Below are 22198 nucleotides of genomic sequence, written 5' to 3' on the forward strand. Positions count from 1 at the left end.
GCAATGAAACATTTATTTTATAAATAAAATAAAAATAAAAATATTTAATATGTAGATAATTTCATTAATTTATTTACATGGATTCTATAAAGATTAAAATATTAAAACTGAATAATAAAAAGTATAATTGCAATACATTCATCTTTTAAATAGATATATAAATACTTAATTATGATTTTTATTTTTACTATTATATGTTAATGATGATTATCAAATAAAAATATTTTATTAAACAAAATACATTCATTTGAATTTTGATTTTTTGAAATCCGGACGGCAGCGGCAAAAGATGAAAATGAGTTGTGTTTCTACAATACACTTATTCAAAGTGGTTGATGGTTATGACATTTACGGCCGTATTTATTTAGTTTATTTATTCATTTATTTTTTATATTATTATTGTCCATTTATAACACTCTCGTGACTCTTACCATTGTCTTCCCTTTTTGGTTTTCCATTTCCTTCAGCTTCGGCCACCCCCGCTCAGGCCCAGCTCAGTACTCACCCATAGATCTCTCTTAAGTGTTTTCTGCGCCTTGGCCCTTGGGTTGCAATGCAGTGCCATTGCCAGGTACCCTCCTTTATATTCTCTCTACTCCACCCATTTTTATCTCTTCGATGATTCTGATTTCTGTCATCTATCCTTCTTTTTTTTTCAATCTCTTAGCAAATTTGCGTGATCGATCCAAGAATTCTTTGTCCTGTTTAAACAGTACAATTAGTGCAGTAGGAATTTGGAGATTGCCCCTATTATCACCCCATTTATATGCACTTCTTTTGAGTTGATCTCCGTTTTTGTTTTTGTTTTATCTTTTAATTCTTTTTCTCGCTGTTCTCGTTTTACTGCAGACTGTAGTTGATTTGGGTAAATATTATGGTTAGGCTTGAGTAGTGCAATCCCTACTTAGAAATCAACATTTTCCTGTAGTCCTTATATAATTGAGGAGCACAAAGGAACGAGCAGAGCATCCTTGGATTTAGTCTTGCAGGTTCCCGTCAAATGCCCATTGACACGCTGCCATCCATGACCCAAAGTATGAGAGCAAGTAGGTCTTCCTTTAGCTCTAGCAATGGGCATGAAGAAGTTCCTTTTCACAGTGCTGCTTCTGTTTCAAATGGGGACGATTACGACAGTGATGGCTCCAACTTTGCACCTTCGTAAGTTCCCCTCATGTATACCTCTCTCTTTAGTATTTTATACCGAACTGTATATTAGAATTGAGCCATTTCTGGGGTTAGCTTGTGACCTTTTATATCTTCCATATTTGTCGTATCAGTTTATCTGATACTTCATTACACACATGAAAGTAAGTCGCCAACTTCAACAGCATGTTGTATTTATTTCTCTGCTCGCCACTAACTTCTACTCCCTTGAGAACGGAAAGGAGGAAGAATCAGAGATATTCCTTTTTTGTTTACCACACACTCGCAAATAATTATATGTGTATTCTTCGCTTATTGAGAATATTTTTATTTCCCCCTTCTAACTGTTTGCATTCTGTTTCTTGTTTAAAACAGTACACCAAGTGCATTGTCCATGGCAGTTCCTGCCGAACTTGCTGGTGCAATACCCTTGATTGATAGATTTCAGGTGGGCAACTACATCTTCTAGCTTTAAGCATTTTCTGCAAATGAAAAGGAATCACCTTCTTTTCATTATGCTTGAAAAACATGACCAGAATTCATGTCAGGACTATAATTCATTTTGGATAAGTGCTTCTTGAAATTCTGATTTAATGTCAATTGCATAGGTGGAAGCATTCTTAAGAATGATGCAGAAACAGATTAATTCTTCTGGAAAGCGTAGTTTTTTCTCTAAAAAGTCTGTTGGCACTCAAGTTAGAGAAAAGTTCACATTCGAGGATATGTTGTGTTTCCAAAAGGTAATAATTCGCCCTTTTTTAGCAGAATATTTCTGTAGACCAAAGGGAACATCTAAGTTAAAGGAATTTGCTATTACAGGATCCTATTCCAACTTCACTACTTAAAATTAATAGTGACCTGGTAAGCCGAGCAACGAAAATGTTCCATATGATTTTGAAGTACATGGGAGTTGATTCATCTGAACGAGTAACTTCAGTAGGCATCGATGAACGGGTTGAGCTTGTTTTGAAACTATATAAGCAAACTTTGAAGCGTGCAGAGCTTCGAGATGAATTATTTGTTCAGATTTCCAAACAAACAAGGAACAATCCTGATAGGTATCTTTATCCTTTCTAAGATATTCCTTTCTCTGTATGTGCCTTCCTTTTGGCTTGCTTGATGCCAGCTATCATCATCGGTTTGGTTGTTACAGGCAAAACTTGATCAAAGCATGGGAACTGATGTATTTATGTGCATCTTCCATGCCTCCTAGCAAAGACATTGGTGGATATTTATCTGAGTATGTTCACAATGTCGCCCACAGTGCCAGTGATTCTGAGGTCCAAACACTTGCATTAAATACGTTAAATGCTTTGAAGCGGTCTGTCAAAGCTGGCCCCCGCAATACAATACCAGGACGTGAAGAAGTTGAAGCTATTTTAACTAATCGAAAGCTGACAACTATTGTGTTTTTCTTGGATGAAACTTTTGAAGAAATAACATATGACATGACTACAACTGTGTCTGATGCTGTTGAGGTACTAATGTCCGTATTATCAGTAGAGGTGTAATTTTGTTATAGGAAAATCAATTATAACATTTTTTGGTCAACCCTTTATTGTGCGTAGAGGTACTAAAGTCCCTATCATCAGTCTAGGTGTAATTTTGTTATAGGAAAATAAATTATCACATTTTCACTCAACTTCTATTGTGTATAAAGGCCAAGACTATGCTGTCATCCTCTGAATACATTACTTAAACTCAGGACAAATAGATATGCTTTATTATAGAATATTTATTGAGCTAAAGAGTGATAAAGATGAAAAAGAACTCATTTTCTTTCTATTTTTAGTGGAAATGGAATTCATTTTAATTGTTTTACAAATTAAAGACTGAGTACATTGCTGTTTTCGTTGTACAGTGGTTGGAATGAGCGTTGTGTTTCTACTAGCTGATGGAATAAACTGAATATGTTTGGTTAAGGTTTAGTTGTATGAATTTTATGGTTGGATGGGAGGTTCACTTACTAAATCTTGCTACCTGTGCATTTGCCCTACTTAGAATTTAGACTTAAGTTGATGAATGATATGGTAATCTCTTGCTGGCTGCATTGAATCCGTGAAACTTAAATTGTGTTTTATTCCTTGGATTGCTGGTAATTTTCTTAAGCAGATTTCTTGAGCTGGTGTGGTTAATGGGAATGGTTTCTTTTTTTCTTTTCAGGAGCTAGCAAATATAATTAAACTATCAGCTTATTCTAGCTTCAGCCTGTTTGAATGTCGTAAAGTTGTTAATGGTTCCAAGTCTGCTGATCTTGGGAATGGTATCTATTCTACTTCTTGATAATTTTTCTACATAAAGATTAGTTGACATTATCATCTAATGCTTACCTACTGCCGCATAGAGGAATACATTGGGTTAGATGATAATAAGTATATTGGTGACCTGCTGGCGGAAATCAAGGCAGCCAAGGATCGAAGTAAAGGGGAAATATTACAATGTAAGCTCATATTTAAAAAGAAGCTCTTTCGGGAATCCGATGAAGCTGTAACGGATCCAATGTTTGTACAACTTTCCTATTTTCAAGTATGTAATCTGGTTTGAATTGTCCTCGATGGCTTTAACAAAATTGGTGTATATTTAACTTTTATGCTTTATGCAGTTACAACATGATTACATTTTGGGCAATTATCCTGTTGGAAGAGATGATGCTGTGCAGTTGTCTGCATTACAGATCTTGGCTGAGATTGGGTTTGTTTGTAGCCCTGAATCGTGCACGTAAGTTTTCTTATGTGGGCTTCTTTGTGTTTAACATTTTGACCTTCCAATACATGTAATGATTCATAACTTTTTGATCTCTTAATGTTTTTGTTTTCATAAACATTAGAGAATTTTTTTTTTTTGAGAGGATTTGAGTTATAGAAAATTTTGCTGATTAATGTAAATATCATCTTAGTGACTGGAATACTCTCCTAGAAAGATTCCTTCCTAGACAAATTGCACTTACTCGAGCAAGGCGAGAATGGGAATTGGATATTCTTTCTCGTTACCGTTCCATGGTCAGAATCTCAAATTTTAAATTCTTATTCATGATTTTATATGGTTTTCAAATCCATGTTGCTGTGGAAAAAATTTGGTCTGATTATAAATTATTCTGTCAAATCATCAAGGAACATCTTACAAAAGATGATGCAAGACAACAGTTTCTTCGAATATTGAGGACACTTCCTTATGGGAGTTCAATTTTCTTCAGTGTTCGCAAAATTGATGATCCAATTGGACTTTTGCCTGGACGGATAGTTTTGGGTATCAACAAGCGTGGGGTAAGTTTTGACATTTAAAAAAAAACTTGTTTTCAGAAATTCAAAAAGTTCAGTTGTTTCTGTTATTACAATTCAATTTTCTAAAGCAAAACATTAATCGATGCCCTCATTCATTTAGGTTCACTTTTTCCGTCCTGTTCCCAAGGAGTATTTACATTCAGCTGAATTAAGAGACATAATGCAGTTTGGCAGCAGCAATACTGCTGTATTTTTCAAGATGCGAGTTGCTGGTGTTCTTCACATATTTCAATTTGAAACTAAACAGGTTTAGACAACTCTGTCATCTTCCTCCTGTGTATTTCTTTTCTGTTTTTAGACAAATTCAATTAATATTCCATCAACTAGATTAATATTATGTGGTCCAAGTCTTTAAGTAGGCACTATAATGGTTAAATCTTGAGGTGTTGAACTTGTAGATCTTAGGTTCAAACTTAGGGTGGTTATGAGTTTAGAGATGAGTATCACTCATTTTGTATTTTTGCAAAGAAATGTGGAATAGGAGGTTCTAAGATATGTTCATCTTTTATTTTTAGTTTTATATTTTTGGTTAAAAGTGAATCTTTTTATTTTGTGCAGGGGGAAGAAATCTGTGTTGCTCTTCAAACACACATAAATGATGTCATGTTACGCCGTTACTCAAAAGCTCGATCTGTTGCTAATGGCTCTGTAAATGGAGATGTTTCTAACAATTTTAAGCCTCCTAGTCTAGAAGTGTATGAGAAGCGTGTTCAGGATTTATCAAAAGCTGTTGAAGAATCTCAAAAGAACACTAATCAAGTAAGCTTGAAAAGAGAATTATTAATTGATATTGATTCCATATTTTCCTCATGACATTCTGTAGTGCTTATTACATCTTTCTTTTTCTTGTAAACTTCATTGGAATTAATGAGTTACGTACTTGAATTTAGTTGTTGGGAGAATTGCATGAGAAGCAAAAGCAGGAGTTGAAAACACAAGAAGAATTGGAGTGTCTTAAAAATGCCTTGAGGAAAGAGAAGGAAGACTTAATGGAGGTTATGTTGGACCGTGACAGAATTAGATCATTATGTGAAGAAAAGGATACTGCTCTTCAGGCTAGTCTTATATTTAATCTTTTAAAACTGGTGTTTAATTATTGACAGAATTAGATCATTATGTGAAGAAAAGGATACTGCTCTTCAGGCTAGTCTTATGTTTAATCTTTTAAAACTGGTGTTTAATTATTGTTATCTTTTTTTCTTGTACCTTACATGCTTTTACATTTGAATATTGTAGGCTGCTCTATTAGAGAAGAAGACGGTGGAAGTTAGGTTGGCTAAGTTAAGTAATCTAGCTCTAGAGAACAATGCCAAAGGAAACATGGCTGTAACAGTAAATGAGGTAGGACTTGTACAGAGAAGTATGATGCCAGTAAATAACTCTCTTTCTCATCTTTTTGATTTTACATATGATAATTATATATTTGTTTACTTGGTTTGTAATTGATGAGCCCTTTTGCACTACGCTTTATTTTACAGCCGCTGCACAAGCTCCAAGACGAATTGAAACTTTGTAATGAGGAGTTGCATATGGCTGTGGAAAAGACAAAAAGACTAACAAATGAGAAGGTCATTTTGGAACAGAGAATTACTGAACTAGAAAGGAAGAAAGATGAAGAGGTAGTATTGTATGAGTAGGAATAAGCAGTTGATTTTACATAGTAATGGGATTGGTGAATTGACTATTGAGTGGTGCTCAAAATGTAGGTGAAAATTCTGAAGAAGAGCTATGAGCAAGAATGCAGAGCCTTAAAGTTTCAGATGTCTGAACTTGGAATGAAGTTGGAAAGGGTTACCAATGAGTTGGCTGTCTCAGAGTCAACCCTTGCAGTTAGAAATGCAGATGTTTCTGCCCTGCAGAATAACTTAAAAGAACTAGAGGAACTGAGGGAAATGAGAGAGGTACATTTCCTTTTTAGTCTTAAAATATTTCCTATGTGTGTGGGAGTTGGATATAAATTTGCCAAAACCCTAGAAGGAAATGTAACATTTATATCCTCATGGCACAGAATTTCATTGATTGAATGCATTTCTACCTGTTAAGTTTTGTTTTACTTTCAGGATATTGATAGAAAGAATGAGCAAACTGCTGCCATCCTGAAGATGCAAGGGGCTCAACTTGCTGAATTAGAAGTGCTTTATAAGGAAGAACAAATTTTAAGAAAGCGATATTTTAATACTATAGAAGGTTGGAATGAACTGATAAATTCTTCAGTTAATTTTGAAATTAGCAAGTTGAAGCTGTTTTAGGACATTGTATGTCACAATATATAGCACATAGCTCCAGTCTATTTTATTTTAAATGATAAATACATGATTAACCATTGTTTAAACTACAGACATGAAAGGCAAGGTTAGAGTGTTTTGCCGCTTAAGGCCTTTAAATGAGAAAGAGATGCTTGAAAAGGAAAGAAAAGTGCTAATGGGCTTGGATGAATTCACTGTCGAACATCCATGGAAGGATGATAAAGCAAAACAACACATGTATGATCGTGTCTTTGATGACAGTGCCACCCAAGAAGATATCTTTGAGGATACAAGGGTAAGCTACTGATTAATTTATTTTAAACTAACTAGTCATATGACATTTAAATTTTGTAGTTCTTTTAAGTTACTATATCTCCTTCAGCCTTTCCTTTCATGGTTTGATGCAGTACTTGGTCCAATCAGCTGTAGATGGGTATAATGTCTGCATATTTGCTTATGGTCAAACTGGTTCTGGAAAGACATTTACAATATATGGATCAGATAACAATCCTGGATTGACACCTCGAGCTATTGCAGAACTTTTCAAAATTTTAAGGCGTGATAGCAACAAATTCTCATTTTCATTGAAGGTAATTATTTTGATTGTATATTTATATGCATATTGCATAACAGTTTTTCTTTTCCCTAATAATTTGGGTACTAAACATGTAATTCGCAAGCCTTTGTACTTGCTATTATGAGGTTGGATGACTTACCTGAATCTGATATTATATTCAATCCATATAGTTTAAAACTGTGAGGTTGATCTCACAATTCTTTCAAGGCGACAAGATCTTTTGTTTGCCCTAAATTGACAATGATCCTGCTAATAAATTTTGAAAATCAAATTTTGTATCCTATCTCCTAACTATTAATATTCATCATGACATGACAGGCATATATGGTGGAGTTATACCAGGATACACTTGTAGACTTGTTATTACCAAAGAATGCTAAGCGTCTGAAGCTTGATATAAAGAAAGACTCGAAGGTATTATTGCTTAAAGTGGATAGGTTGTGGGTTTTAATTTTAGTGATAATGCTTATTGAAGAATTTATTTATCTTATGCAATTTTTTTGCTATATTTTATTCTCCGATTATTGGGTCTCTAGCTTAGTGTAAACGTGTGCTTAATATGATGTCTGTTTTATAATTTTCAGGGCATGGTTGCTGTAGAAAATGCAACGGTTATCCCTATCTCTACTTTTGAGGAGTTAAAAAGCATTATTCAGAGAGGATCAGAACGAAGGCACATTTCTGGGACACAGATGAATGAGGAAAGTTCAAGATCTCATCTAATACTTTCAGTTGTTATTGAGAGTACCAATCTTCAAACGCAGTCTGTTGCCAGGGGAAAGGTATAACAACTTTTTTAGTATATAATGAGTTGACACCTATTTGAATTATACGAAGTAAACCTCGCCTAGTTTAAGTTTTTAGGTATTGACGCTATTAACAACTCTTTTTTCATTTTTCAAATAAAGAAAAAGGAACACCCCCTCCCCCCCCCCACCAAAAAAAAAAAACCATTTGCACTTGCATGATTGTAAATACAGTACAATCTAATGATCTGATGTGCAGCTAAGTTTTGTGGACCTTGCTGGTTCTGAGAGAGTGAAAAAGTCTGGTTCTGTTGGTGATCAACTTAAAGAAGCACAGAGTATCAACAAGTCACTTTCTGCTCTTGGGGATGTCATTAGTGCTTTATCTTCTGGCAGTCAACATATTCCTTACAGGAATCACAAGCTAACAATGTTAATGAGCGATTCACTCGGTGGTAATGCGAAAACACTCATGTTTGTTAATGTCTCTCCAGCTGAATCAAATTTGGATGAGACCTACAACTCTCTAACGTATGATTTCTTTACAACTCTACATAAAAGTACTTGAGTTTCCAAGTATTTCTATGATATTTATACTAAAATAGTTAACATACAACTGCGTGGTTCAAAATTAGAGAATATTGAATTGTTTGGATAGGTTTGTTAAGAGTAGTTACTGTTTGAGATGATTATACTATTGAGTGTCTTTTGGAAATGTAAGATTTTCTTACTGGATGTTCAGTATGAGCTTTGCGCACAAATTTCTGGTCTACATACATGTCCGTTTTTCTATTGGAGGGTCAAAGTTTAGTTTATGTTTTACTACAGGTTGGTTTCAATAATATTGGTAGCAAGTTGTTCTAATTATTCCAGTGGTGAACTTGATTCAAATTGATTTTCTTTGTCGAATCTGATATTATATATGCATATGTACTTGGGATAATTAAATTGGCTATATTGCTGTTACGGATAGTGTGCCTTTTCCAAGCCTGTAATGTCATCTTTATTTATTTTTGTTTTCCTTGTTACTTTAGATATGCATCAAGAGTTCGGTCCATTGTGAATGATGCAAGCAAAAACATTAGCTCAAAAGAGGTGGTTCGATTGAAAAAGTTGGTTGCATATTGGAAGGAGCAAGCTGGTAGGAGGGGAGATGAGGAGGATTATGAAGATATTCAAGAGGAGCAAACAAGAAAAGACAGGACAGATGGTCGTCACTCAATGTAGAGTCCATGCCTTGTGAATTGGATTAAACTAGGATCTTCTTAAATACAATATTTGAATTTGTTGTACAAGAGCTTGGCATTGAATTTGATTAGCAATATCTGTTCACTAACTGTTACCTTTCTATATTTGTAGATGGATTAAAAGGGTTTTCTTGATAGCTTTGTAGTTGAACTATATATGTATTTAGTCTAAATACAACTTAATTAAACTTAAATTCGTAAGATTAGCGTGTATATTATTGATCGAATATTTAAATAAACCCATTTTCATACATGAAATGCGGTATACTTAATTTCCATCAATAGTTTTAATGGCTCCCATCCAAAAATTTGGCACCTCCCCTCTTGTAGGAGGGGGGATGGTGGGGAAGAGGGGGAGGGGGAGGGGGAGGGGGAGAGCGAGAGAGAACGCAAGAGAGAACTGTAGTAGGGGAGGGATGGTGGTGAGGAGGGAAAACAATGATAGGGGATGAAAAATGGTAGCGCTCCGTTAAGTATGTATGGAAAATGGTAGTTTTGTTATGTTTGTAAAGGAAAATAGTTGGTGGAGATTATTTTATTATCTTTCAAAAATTGATTTACTTGAAATCTGAGGGACTGTTTTGTATATTTAATTAATGGTAAATTATACCAACAGTCACATTATACCAACAGTCACTCAACTTTGAGGTAGCTGACAAAATAATCACTCTAGTTTCAATTCAGTTACTCAACTTTTGAAAAATAACAAAACAGTCATTAATGTTATCAAAAAGCGACAAATCAGTCACCCATTAACATTTTCTATTACAGGCCTAACGGGACAGGTGACGTGGCCAGTTAACTTGCCATGTTGGACGAGGCAAAGTTTCAATTCAGTCACTCAACTTTAAAAAAATAACAAATTAGTCACTAAAGTTATTGAAAAGTGACAAATTAGTTACCCATTAACATTTTCCGTTACAAGCCTAACGAGACAGGTGGCGTGACTGGTAAATTAGCTAATGTGGTTAATTAACTTGCCACGTTAGACAAGGCAAAGTTGAGTGACTATTTTTTTGTCCTTCCTTTTTCATTTTTTTCATAAATGGCCCAATATTTTTATTTTTTTGTGTAAGTAACCCAATATGTTTATACTTCTTCTCCATCCCAACAATCTTGCCGTTACCGTCTCCACCACAACCATCTTTAGTGTCACCATCGTTGACCTCTAAACCACCACCCTATCTTTTTTTCTTTTTCAACCCTTCAATAGAGGAGCCATATGGTTGGGATCCGACTGTCTTTTTCTATTGCCTAAAGCCATTAACTCTGAAAAAACTAGATCGAAATGGGATTGAAGACAACTTTGGGTCAAACTATCAGTACCCACAACCAAACCGGTGGAGAGAAAATCCTCCAAAGCAACATTCAAGCGATTCAAGAACTAAATCGACTCGGATTTGTCAAGATCTTCATGGGATATGATGATATAAACAAAAAGGGTCTTTGATTAAGCTAAACAACACTAACTCCATTGCCAACATTATAAGTTGCATAAAACAAAATAAAAAGCAAAACAAGGGGAACATCTAGACAAATCAAACAATCGATTGAACTCATGATTTTTGGGAACAAAGGAAGTGGTTCCTCCAAAGGGACAACCAAATGTCGACAAGTGAAATTTTGGGTCTGGTCAATGATTAGCAAGATCCCAAAGTTGAAATCGGACTAGGTATTATAGCAAAGGAGGATGAGAGATGGATCAGAAGAAGAGCTGCGAAGATGGTTGGCAACGAAAGTTAGAGGTGAGGTAAACCCAGTCATTGGAAAGGGATTTGAATCAAGTCACGAACCTAAGAGGTAATCTAAAAAAGATATTGAAAATGATATTTTGGGTTAATGACAATGAGGAAGCCATGGTTATCTGCTTTCTTCCTGAACAAGAAGATTTCATTCAAGGGTTTTATTTGTTCTTCTTTTTGGGTGTTTGGTTTTTTAAATTTAATAGGACGGATTTGTTATTTTTTGAAAGTTGAGTGACTATTTTGTCTTTTACTCATATATTTTTGGGTTGGAAATAACTTGGTGGTCGGTTAACTATCATGTCACTAAGAGTAATAGAATTATGAGTGCATTTGCTTAAACATCTTGTGTAAGTTATTTTCTGTGACTTTCTGTTATTCTTTGTGGCTCTTTTGGCATAAGTTTGCTTCCGCAATATAACTTGGTACCTTTGAGGACTTCTAAAGGAATCCTCACTTGAGTAAATGCTAACTTAGGCGAGTTTAAATGAATGGATCGCCTAATGCCGCATAGATTGCTAGACGAAAGATCTAGCCCGTGACAAGTTGGGTGACTGCTTTGTCAACTATCTCAAAGTTGAGTAGTTGTTGGTATAATTTACCCTTTAATTAAATTGTTTACATAATATTCATCAAAATAATAAAATAAGATTCACAAGTTTATAAAATAAGATTATAAAGTTTCCTCAATTTAGTTTTTACTGGCTTTGTTGGTAACAGTTGGTTTTCTTGAATTCGTATTTATATGATTATTTAAATTTCTGACCGAATTAGTTTCACAAGTGAATCGGGAGAAATTATGGAAATATTTTTCCTTAATTAAAATAAATTAGTACTGTCTTTCGCACTGGGTTTCTCTCGCTCGCTCTCTGCATTCTTTCAAAGCTCACATATCGTTTATCTTGAAGCTCAAATCATTCCTCGACCCAAGGTATTCTGATCTCATCTAATTGGTCTCCTTTTGATTCTTATAGTCATAGTATTTGATTGATAGGCTAATTACCCCAAAGATCGCGCCTTTCAGTTTAATTTGTTTTCTTGAATCTGTTATATATCTTCATCTTTATAAAAGGGTGTTCGGGTTTTCCTTTTTTGTTAACTGGTTTATATATATATATATATTTATTTATATATATATATATATATTCCTTTTTCTTTCTAATCAATGCCTTGGTTGATTTTAGATGTAAAGAACTATGTATATGATTTCAATCTTTAAGAGAATTGTCTTTTCAGTGATGGGTTTGTTTGCTCACTCGCTTTAGTTTTGTAACTCGGGAATTGCTTGAAACTTATTATAATATTGAAAAGTTCAGCAGTGAGCATTCTTATAGAAATTATTAAATTACTGTTAACACAAACATTACTTGGACTAATAAACTAGCTTTATGGTTAAAAGGGTGTGTTCCTTACATCTCTAAGTGTTCTTGTTTTCTTTATGTGAGTTGAAAGTTGTTTGGAGAATCCCATGTCTTCCAAGATGGCACCTTACCTGTAAAAAAGTGATTTGTCATTTTCCGTTAACAAGCAACTGGTTTTCTCCGACTTTGTGTAATTCATATTTTAAGCAGCTTTTGGAAGATGTTGCTTCCTTTTTGCAGTAAGTGATTTAAGTAACATTGAATTCTATTGAATCAGCTTAGCAGTCAGAACTGCATGATAAATAAATCTACTTAATCCATAGACCGTCTACATTTGCACAAGCAGGAAGGGCTGCTGCCAAGGAGAAGGAACTAACAAATTGAGGCCACTTTTTCTTTTTAAGCCATAGGTTAATGACTTGGTTTTTTCATAGTATTAGCTTACATGAATTTGATTTTTTGAACAATCTTCTTGTGATGTTTTGGGTTTAATTCAAATTTGTGCCAATCAGTGGATTAATGGTTGATGTGGAGGTTTGATTAGGACTATGTGAAATAGTTTATGTTCTAATTTTCTTGACTATCAGGTTTTAGGTATGTTAGGGGAAGCGTACTCTTTGTTTACTGGTAAGTTTAACAAGTAAAGACAACTTTAATCTTGAGTGTTAAATGAGGTCGATTTCATTTACTCTACAGTTTATATATATTTAAGGTCAGCGAATAGCTGTTTTCAATTACTTGAACTTTTATTAGGTTCTTTCTTATTTTTCATTTATGGTTCATATGTTTTTCTCTTTCAAGAAAGAGAGCATCATCTCATAAACACCCAAACCTTGTTTACTACACTCTAGTTAGTTTGGTTTTTCAGCCCTTAAGTTGTTTCTGTATCACCCGTACTGATAGAAGAAACGCTTGGATGTGATCAGGCATAATGGCCAAGAGTTAAAGCTGTCTTCTGATTTGTTGTCTGCTTGTGTATGCTAATTCTGGTTCTGGAACAAACGCACCCTTCTCTTTAGGGTCATTTCTCTGTATTTCTTTTACTTGTTTGTTCCAATTCCTAGTTGTTTCGTCATTGAATTGAACTGAAGCTAGCTTTTTGTTCTGCTCTTATATAAGTATCAATCCAGTTTGCCCTTCTTTAACATCTAAACCTTTATCACTCGGATTTTTATTAAGTCCTTCTATTGGGAGTCTTTATTTTGGCTTTTTATAAATATAAATGGTTCACTGATAGTAATGGAAAGGCCAAGATAAAGGCAGTTAATTTGGATTCAAGATTTGAAATGGAGAGAATGAAAATTTCAAATTAGGGTTTGTTATGTAAAACTCTTATGTGCACAACAGATGGAAGAAAACAAGGAAGGATCCACAAAATTGGAAGCCCAGGATGAGACTAGGAAGCGACCGTCCATTTTCATCATTGGATGTCCCAACGTCGGCAAGCGCACCCTAATTTCCCGTAACTCTCATTTCCTCTTCCAATTCAATTGTTCTTTACTGTTATCATTATTGTTTTTTAACTAAAAAAAAATCTACCAAATACTACTAACTGTTATTTTGTTGGAAAAACATGAGTCATGGTTGCTATGCCTTTATCAAAAGTTCTGGATATTTGATCAGTTTTATTTAAAAAAAATGCAGGGCTTGCCACTGTGGAGTTCGAAGGAGAAGAAGAAGAAGATAGCTCCCAAGTGGTTGTCCGTCGGTCTGAACGCATTCTTTATAGTCACTTTTAACATGGTTGTTTGTTTTAGTTAATTATACAATGTACGGGCTTTTTTTACCAAACTCTGATGACTGATTACTCTACCATCAACAGCTGGACTATCAATACCAAATACTACACTGCTGATGTTTCTCTGTGTATGGCTCATCTTCAAGATGGATTTTCAGCTCGAACCCTCCCTATATTTAACCATTCAACTGCCTTGGTCATGGTTTTTGATATGTCTAATGTAATCATCTTACTTTTCCCAGTTCTTGTTCAGTTCTTTCTATTTCTGTTGCAATAACTTTTGCAACATATTTATAACTCAAGTACTATTTCTATATAAACACACATACACATATATTGTTCTATACCCTCACCTTCCTTTTTGACTTTTTTTCTTTCTCTCTCTTGCAGTTGTCAACCCTTTCTGCTCTTCGGGATTGGGTATCTTACACTGATATCCAAAACTTTGAGATTTTACTCTGCATTGGAAACAAAGTTGATCGAATTCCAGGTCATCCTGTCCATGCTGAATACACAAAACGCCTACACAAACTTAATGATTCCTCTACTTATCCTTCATCTGACTTCACTCAATATGGAATTTCTGAAGCTGAAGGAAGCAGTCTATTGGGAAATGAAGACCCATCCTCCAACATTCGCAAGAAAATCTTGGAATGGTGCATCGACCACAACATTGAGTTCATTGAAGCCTGTGCTTCTAATGCTGAATTTGACAAATGTAAGCCCATGTTTAGCTTCTGCATCATCATATCCACTTCACTTTGTTGCTACACTGTCTATACACTGAATTACTGATATGGAATAACATGCTTTGATGTGAAATTTCCAATATACGATCATGGTAAATTGTATTAATCATGACATCCTGCCCAGAAAAATGTATTTTGCCTAAAAAAAAATAAAAAAAGATGTGCACATGTATAATTGTGAAGTTTTACTTAATATCTCCACCATGATCTAGCAAATTTTTACTTTCCTGATGGAAAGGGTATCAATGCTGTGACAATCAAAACTCACAATAATGAACGTTAAATAAAGGTTATGTACAGGTAGGATATTGGTATGCTTATTATTGCTAATGTGAAAAAGAAACTGGTCCTGGCAGGTTTGTCGGTTGATGGTGATTTACAAGGAGTTGAACGACTTTATGGTGCTATTTCTGCTCATATGTGGCCTGGAATGGTTCTGAAATCTGGTGATATGATAACTGAACCTTCACTACCTGAGAAAGAAGGTTATATGTGATACCTTGGTTTTTCTAATAAAAGTTCTTCCTGATTAATTAATTGCTAAATATCATTATTGTTCCTGTCCAGATTCATCGGAAGAAGAACCTGATTATCAGTTTGAATATGAAGTGCTATCTGCGGGTTCAGCTGAACCAGGGAATGAGATGGTTGAAGAATGGGTTTCTGCAAGTCCAGCTAACACATTCCTGGATATAGCGAAATCAGTTGATGCGGGAAATTCTGTTACAGAGTGTGCTCCAGGGAACATAGCCGGGTGCAAAAAGGAAGAGTTGCATACTTTTCTGACATTTTCTGGTTTAGGGGAGAAAATTGACAGAATGGAACCCAATGCTGAAGAAGCTGGTCTAGCTTCAGCTTCAGAAGTAGATGGTGGCCCACATTATGATTTTGATGATTTGGAACAGTTGATGTCTGAGATTGGAAATATTCGCAGCAACTTGAGGTTAATGCCTGATTTTCAAAGGAGGGAGATGGCTGCCAAGCTGGCTATTAAAATGGCTGCCATGTTTGGAGGTGACAGTGATGATGAAGAGGAGATATGAGTTACTAATATGGGTATTACTCGATCATAAGAACTTTTAGATTGATCATGATTCATTCCTTAATCCCGACTGTTGAGAATTTTGGAAGTTACTGATATGTAGCTTAAATACAAAGTTAACTTAAAAAAGGAGCCTTCATGGAAAATGTTTGGTTAATGTTTAGTTTTATACTCCATTAGCTACAGTGTGCCAATTCTTTTGACCGCCGCTTTCTATTTGCCTAGTTGGAGAAGGCCTGATGCTGCCAGTGCCAGCCAATATGTACGCAATGAATGAATCAGATGTAAATATAACGCGTCTTTTTTTTTAGGGTAAATAAGTTAAAATTAATGAATTTTGTATTTTATTTAAAGTCATTACATCAATATTTCCTAAAATTTTGACATCAAAGAGTCTTGAGTCAAAAAATGTGTTCAATGGAATTACGGATAAATACATTAATTTATTTCACAAGTAACTTGACACTCATGTTGAGGTCTGTCAGTTAATAATTGCATAATAGTTATACAGATTCTAATAGATGATGAAAATTTAATATAATTAAACATCTATAAAATTGAAATACTCTTAAAAGTATATTCTAAAACCAACTTTTCATAAATTCAATTTTGATAAATAATAAAACATCCCACAACCACAATGTTGTTATTTCAATGTTTTTTTTTGGTGTACAAAGAAACCTAATTAATCTAATTTCCTAAACCTACCATGCATCAATCCTATTATTCTTAAAATTTCCTAAAGTACAATCATAGTCTAAGGTGCTCTCGTTGGTTTGCTAAATTATATTGTGTTGCCTAGCATAATAAAATCTTAATAAATTCTAAAAAAATCCAAGAAAGACTCTCAAACACAAAAATTTATATTCTTCCATATTGGTCATACAAGCAACCCAAAGAGGGTTGACCATGGAACCCCGTTCCATGGTCTCCCTCATGAATTTCCCAAAATTATCTTAATCCATTTGAAAATATTTTTTGAGAAAAATTATGCTAGGGGATTCCTTTGTATAATGTTGAAATCAATAAATGAAATGTGTTACTAATCCAAATTAGAGGTAATAATGGGCTGGGCCGGGTTTGAGTCGGGCCTAGACAAAATTTTAGGCCCGTTTTCTAGGCTCAAGCTCGTCTCGACCCGAAATATGAGCCTAAAAATTTATCCCGGCCTGGCCCAAAAGAAAATTACTAAGCGTGAGCCTGACCCGGCCCGACCCATATTAAATTTTACAACACCAAAAGGGCTTAGGGATTTTGAAGCTTGATTTTGGAATTGGAAAAAAAGGAGGGCACGATCTGATGACAAAAGTGAAACATGAAAGTTTAAAAGTATATTTGATTAAAAATAAAATATATATTTAATATATAATTCAGGTAGGGCCGGGCCGGGTCCGGGTTAAAAAAGTTTTACCCGATGCCCGACCTATTTTCTAAACTGGCATCGGCTTTTTGCCCAAACTCATATTTTGGGACTATATTTTTACTCTGAACCTTCCCATTTTTCAGGCGGGCCGTCAGGCTGAGCCGGGTAGCCCAACCCATGATCACCTCTAATCCAAATTAAAGGATTCCATTAATCATTTGGAATGTTTATGACATAAGAATTTTCAAAAATTTTATTACAAATAAAATTAGATAAAAAAGTATTATTGCTTCAAAAGAAGTTACATATTTAGATAGATACCGTTAACTAAGTAGATTAATTTCATTAGTTGTCTCGTAGCTAGCTGCCGTAACAAATATATCTCATAGTGTTTGTGTTTGTTTTTGCATCTAGTTGTAGTTGGCGTTGAAATGTAGAAGAAAATTCCAAATTGTGATGTAAGGGATTCCATCAGCACCGTATTATTATCATTATAATTGCAAATTGCAAGTAAAAGTTGAATTCCTGCTTATAGTACGTAATAGATGATTGAATTAGACCCGGAGACCTGCAAAATGTTCCAACCTTAATCTTTAAAATAAATCATAACCCAGGCTAGCTCATCTGATGATGCTTCCACCTATTATATATTCACCTCACCTTAACTTGGTAAAAGGTCAAGTGAATAATAAGCATTAATTAACAAACTAAAAGCTATAAGAAATAATAAAGAAATGCGAGTCAGCAGCCTGTCCCCGTTGACCATTGGCCGCAGCCGCCATCTTGAGTTTTGTAATGAAAGTAACACTAATCTACTTACATGATTCATGTTTGTTTTGAGTTGTTCTTTGGCTTACCATTTCGCTTGGTTTTTTTCTCTCGAAAATGGCTGCTACTTTCATGTCTTAATGGCTTGGAACCCTGCACAATGCACATGTACACCATAACCTCTTGCCCTTATTATTTGACTTTTGTGGGAGGATTGGAATGCAATTTGAGAGGGTGAACATGATTTTCGTTAATTTTAATTTTTTTGAGATGCGTGAAATAAATAAAAAATTTTGAGTTAAGGGTAAGTTTAAATTAATACAAATTTTAGGGTAATTTTATTTTGAAAGATATATAAACTTTAAAATGGGTTGAAGAAATAATAATATACAGCTCCTAATGCTGCTTGGTAGAGGTAGGGTTTGAGAGAAATTAAATTAGTGTGGAGGAAAAAGAAACCCGGTAAATAACATGCACATGCATTGATATGGGAGGGCAACGTTAGGTTTCTTTGGTGTCTTTGCCTCTGACCTGGTCATTCTCAAGATTTGGACTTTTTACATTAATCATAGGCAAGGCAAGGGCATCCCGCAAGCCATGACCAAAACTGTCTCAGTGCCCTTTTCTCACGTAATCCAATCATCACTTTTCGACGGTGTAAATAGAAAGAAAGCAAGAGACAGGGTGGCCCACTCGTTACAAATTTTACATGCATGTATATTCTAAGCTAGGCCTACCTTCGCCTTTCTTTCCTCCTCCTCATATTTATATTCTTTCACATATCTCTTTGGAATTTCAATCTCCTCTTTTTAATCACATGTTCCTGTACTTTTTAAATCTTGGCACTCGCTCCCACTTCCCAGGATCTTGATTAATTTCCTCTTCTCTTTCTTCTCTACTCTTTAGCCTTGGATCCACATTCCTACAGTGATCTCAACATACTTGAGACGCCAGTTTTATATTTCTGTGTATCCAAAAAACAAGGAAAAGGTATAGCTAGCTAGCTAGCTAGCTAGCTCTAAAACATGGGTTTCTGGACATTGTTTGAGGTGGCTTCCATGCCAATTTTACAAGTGCTTATAATAAGTTTGCTGGGCGCTTTCATGGCAACTGATTACTGCAAACTTCTCCCAGTAGACATCCGGAGATCCTTGAATAGGGTACTCATTAATAGTTTTCATTTTGTGTACTCTTATATGTTAATGTTGCTAAAAATCTAATATTTACATATATGCATGTTTAATATTAATCTCTAAGATTCGTTGCATTTATCATGTTTTTTAACCCGTTGGTAGATAGTCATTCTTATTTATCCGTCTTAAATCCAGTCTACTATGAAAACATCGATTTATGTTCTGTAACTAACGCAGATCGTGTTCGTTGTGTTTACCCCCTCGCTCATGTTTGCAAGTCTTGCCAAGACTGTCACGCTCCAAGACATCATTTCATGGTGAGATACTATACATCTCTCTCTCTCTCTCTCGCTGTATATATGTGTGTGTGTGTATGCGTTCTCACTTTAATTATCATACAAAGTTGAAATTAAAAAAAAAAAAACTGAAATTAACCAGCAAAAGTACTCGTTAAGTATTGATATGAGAGATGCATCGTATAAAGTTCTCTCGCTCTCTCTCTCTCTCTCTCTATTGATGCAAAAGCTAATTTTTGAACCCTCCACTAAAACAAGCAAAAGTGCCGATTAAGCAGAGAAAAAACACATATACTCATGAAAACTTTTGTATTAAATGTGGCTTCGTTTGAATCTGATCATTAAATTCACAGGTGGTTTATGCCCGTAAACATCGGGCTCACCTTTCTAGTGGGAATAATTCTTGGGTGGATCGTGGTTAAGATACTGAAACCAAAACCCTATTTGGAGGGTCTTATCATTGCTACATGTTCATCCGGTAAGGTTGACGCACACACCTTTAGTTTTGTCAAGGCCCCCTTCAAGTTACTCTATACTTAAAAAATAAATTCTTGCTTGAATTAGGGAACTTGGGAAATCTTCTCCTTATAGTTGTCCCTGCTATCTGTAATGAGGATGGAAGCCCATTTGGGGATACTAATGTTTGCACCAGAATTGGACTTTCATATGCATCTTTCTCCATGGCGGTAATGTGATATCATATTTTTTTATGTACAGTAAGCGTTCGGCTGCAGGAATTAGTTGTTTAATCGTTGTGATCAATCGTATTCATATATATGCTTTGGATGCAGCTTGGTGGTTTCTACATTTGGACTATCACTTTCCACATGATAAGAGCTTCATCTTTGAAATTGAGAGATGATGAAGCAGCTGAGGATTTCAGTTCAAAACAACCCAACGAGAACTTGGATGCTACACCCCAAAGTCAGCTTCTGAAAGGAGAAAGTGAAGAGCAAGTAGCCATAGTGGTGGTAAGTATTACTAACTACCAAAGTGTGTTGAAGATCCTCGGAACCCAACAGAACAATTTCTGTTCTGGTTCTGGTATAAGCTAGAGACACATAGGATAGGATATGGTAAAGCACCACTAGATTACTGACCTTCTTGACCTTTGAAATAACTCCAATCGCAGAAGGCACCCCAAGACACTAGCCCAAAGGCAAAAGGGAATGCACCGTTGTGGCGTCAAGTAGTGGGATTTCTTCATCAGATTTTGGAAGAGCTCATGGCACCGCCAACACTTGGTGCAGTAAGTTTTTTAGATGTATATAACGTTTCATCTGTTATTTTCTCCTCCAATTTCTATATGTTAACAAAGTTCGTTACTTGATTAATCAGATTTTCGGTTTCACCTTCGGAGCGATCGACTGGCTGAGAAACCTTGTAATTGGTGCGGGGGCTCCACTACGGGTAGTCCAAGACTCGATTAAACTGTTAGGGTACGCTACTTCTCACTTGATAATTTGCTCATAAAATATAAACATTTGGTCCGTTGGTAACTGATTAGTAAAAGCAACTGCATGCATGCAGGGATGCAACGATCCCCTGTATCACCCTCATACTAGGAGCCAACTTGACTCAAGGCTTGCGTTCGTCAACAATTAAGCCGATGGTTATCGTGGGAGTGGTGTGTGTTCGGTACATTATACTACCGGTTGTTGGTATTTTTGTTGTTAAAGCAGCTGGGGACCTTGGGTTCCTACCGCCCGACCCTTTGTTCCGCTACGTGCTCATGGTTCAGTTTACTCTGCCACCTGCCATGAATATTGGTAAGTAATCAAACCGCTTCAGTTCATTACTACATTACTTAATACTATACGGGCTCTTAAAAATGCATAATAATTGCGCTCAGGTACCATGGCCCAGCTGTTTGATGTGGGTCAAGACGAGTGCTCGGTCCTCTTCCTGTGGACATACTTGGCTGCTGCTTTAGCTCTCACGTCTTGGTCAACAGTCTTCATGTGGATCTTGACCTGATGAAGATACTACTCCGCTCTTTCCCGTTGCTCAAAAAACCCATCTATTCATATCAAATAGTTGAACTCGGGAATCAATTTTTTGTACCCTCTTATTCTTTTATATAACACATACGTGCTAGTGAAGTGAGAGATGAGCGATTAGACAAGAATTAGGAACATCTTTTGTCAAGTAAAGAAAGAAGCCTTGTTTATGTTGTGTTTCTGGGTTCTGGCCCTGCAGGAGGAGCAAGTACATTTCGCATGGAATTTGAATGTAAAATTAATGTAATAGCTACAGTTGTGTGGTATTCATTTCAATGTCATCCTAGTTGGATTCTTTCATTTTTGGTCCTTCTTTCGACAATTCGGGATTGAATTTTTTTTTTCAGAATACCTTACCCCTAGGAATCAGGATGAGGACCCTGCTTATTGCTGGGGACCTCTGCTTTTTGTCACATAGCTGGCTCTTCTCCTACCATCTCTCTAACACGATCAGAAAATGACCAAACCGTGCTAAATTTCTCTAAAAAAAAAAAAAGGTTACAATATGCGGGGTGCGTCCACAGTTGAAGAATTTGTTAAAAGTGACACCACCATATTCTAGTGTAAAGCAAGAACAATCATTAGGCCATGTTAGGCATGCCGAAACAATGATATTGAATAATAAGTGACATTTTTAGCAAGATTAGATTGATCCTAAGAGTTGTACCCACATACATTCAAACACAGCAAAGATGAGCATGAGATGGGGAATTTGATTGATTATAGCTGGTTGACCGGGCATGATGTTGGGAATAGAGTTTTTGCA

General features: G+C 35.5%; 3 protein-coding genes across 8 annotated transcripts; all 3 read left to right on the forward strand.

The window, feature by feature from the left end:
• Positions 1-404: 404 nt before the first annotated feature.
• LOC105787380 (kinesin-like protein KIN-14E) lies at positions 405-9441 on the forward strand. 4 transcript variants are annotated; one of them, XM_052623940.1, is made up of 24 exons: positions 405-571; positions 850-1158; positions 1519-1591; positions 1752-1883; positions 1963-2201; positions 2297-2621; positions 3307-3406; positions 3488-3669; positions 3746-3861; positions 4040-4142; positions 4254-4406; positions 4525-4671; positions 4983-5183; positions 5315-5479; positions 5661-5795; positions 5903-6043; positions 6131-6325; positions 6485-6611; positions 6763-6965; positions 7078-7260; positions 7566-7661; positions 7832-8029; positions 8253-8524; positions 9028-9441. In XM_052623940.1, the coding sequence occupies exons 2-24, from the start codon at positions 1001-1003 to the stop codon at positions 9218-9220; spliced, it is 3837 nt and encodes a 1278-aa protein (XP_052479900.1). In that variant the 5' UTR covers positions 405-571; positions 850-1000; the 3' UTR covers positions 9221-9441. The 4 variants fall into 4 exon arrangements, with proteins under 4 accessions (XP_052479900.1, XP_012469192.1, XP_052479904.1 ...); XM_012613738.2 differs by having other exon boundaries at positions 5661-5765; XM_052623944.1 differs by having other exon boundaries at positions 429-571; positions 883-1158.
• Positions 9442-11674: 2233 nt separating this feature from the next.
• LOC105787381 (uncharacterized) lies at positions 11675-16041 on the forward strand. Of its 3 annotated transcripts, XM_052623958.1 has the most exons (8): positions 11675-11913; positions 13691-13805; positions 13988-14051; positions 14166-14301; positions 14472-14571; positions 14671-14799; positions 15187-15315; positions 15398-16041. In XM_052623958.1, the coding sequence occupies exons 2-8, from the start codon at positions 13691-13693 to the stop codon at positions 15871-15873; spliced, it is 1149 nt and encodes a 382-aa protein (XP_052479918.1). In that variant the 5' UTR covers positions 11675-11913; the 3' UTR covers positions 15874-16041. The 3 variants fall into 3 exon arrangements, with proteins under 3 accessions (XP_052479918.1, XP_012469194.2, XP_012469196.1); XM_012613740.2 differs by having other exon boundaries at positions 14472-14799; XM_012613742.2 differs by lacking the exon at positions 11675-11913 and having other exon boundaries at positions 13720-13805; positions 13988-14086; positions 14472-14799.
• Positions 16042-18790: 2749 nt separating this feature from the next.
• On the forward strand, positions 18791-21732 carry LOC105787384 (protein PIN-LIKES 7). The gene is made up of 9 exons (XM_012613746.2): positions 18791-19163; positions 19374-19453; positions 19786-19910; positions 19997-20118; positions 20224-20403; positions 20565-20681; positions 20771-20871; positions 20963-21201; positions 21285-21732. Exons 1-9 carry the CDS (start codon positions 19029-19031, stop codon positions 21407-21409), a joined length of 1224 nt encoding a protein of 407 aa, XP_012469200.1. The 5' UTR covers positions 18791-19028; the 3' UTR covers positions 21410-21732.
• The last annotated feature ends 466 nt before the right edge of the window (positions 21733-22198 follow it).

This window comes from Gossypium raimondii, chromosome 2, assembly GCF_025698545.1.
Source record: "Gossypium raimondii isolate GPD5lz chromosome 2, ASM2569854v1, whole genome shotgun sequence".
Classification (NCBI taxonomy): domain Eukaryota; kingdom Viridiplantae; phylum Streptophyta; class Magnoliopsida; order Malvales; family Malvaceae; genus Gossypium; species Gossypium raimondii.

Bases quoted from the DNA above. Each gene is read 5' to 3' on its own strand.
- LOC105787384 (XM_012613746.2), top strand. From the start codon at position 19,029: ATGGGTTTCTGGACATTGTTTGAGGTGGCTTCCATGCCAATTTTACAA. The intron at 19,911-19,996 runs GTAAGGTTGACG...TGCTTGAATTAG, and splicing joins CATTGCTACATGTTCATCCG to GGAACTTGGGAAATCTTCTC. The intron at 21,202-21,284 runs GTAAGTAATCAA...AATTGCGCTCAG, and splicing joins GCCACCTGCCATGAATATTG to GTACCATGGCCCAGCTGTTT.
- LOC105787381 (XM_012613740.2), top strand. From the start codon at position 13,691: ATGGAAGAAAACAAGGAAGGATCCACAAAATTGGAAGCCCAGGATGAG. The intron at 13,806-13,987 runs GTAACTCTCATT...AAAAAAATGCAG, and splicing joins CAAGCGCACCCTAATTTCCC to GGCTTGCCACTGTGGAGTTC. The intron at 14,052-14,165 runs GTCTGAACGCAT...TACCATCAACAG, and splicing joins TCCCAAGTGGTTGTCCGTCG to CTGGACTATCAATACCAAAT.
- LOC105787380 (XM_052623940.1), top strand. From the start codon at position 1,001: ATGCCCATTGACACGCTGCCATCCATGACCCAAAGTATGAGAGCAAGT. The intron at 1,592-1,751 runs GTGGGCAACTAC...TCAATTGCATAG, and splicing joins CCTTGATTGATAGATTTCAG to GTGGAAGCATTCTTAAGAAT. The intron at 4,672-4,982 runs GTTTAGACAACT...TATTTTGTGCAG, and splicing joins TTCAATTTGAAACTAAACAG to GGGGAAGAAATCTGTGTTGC.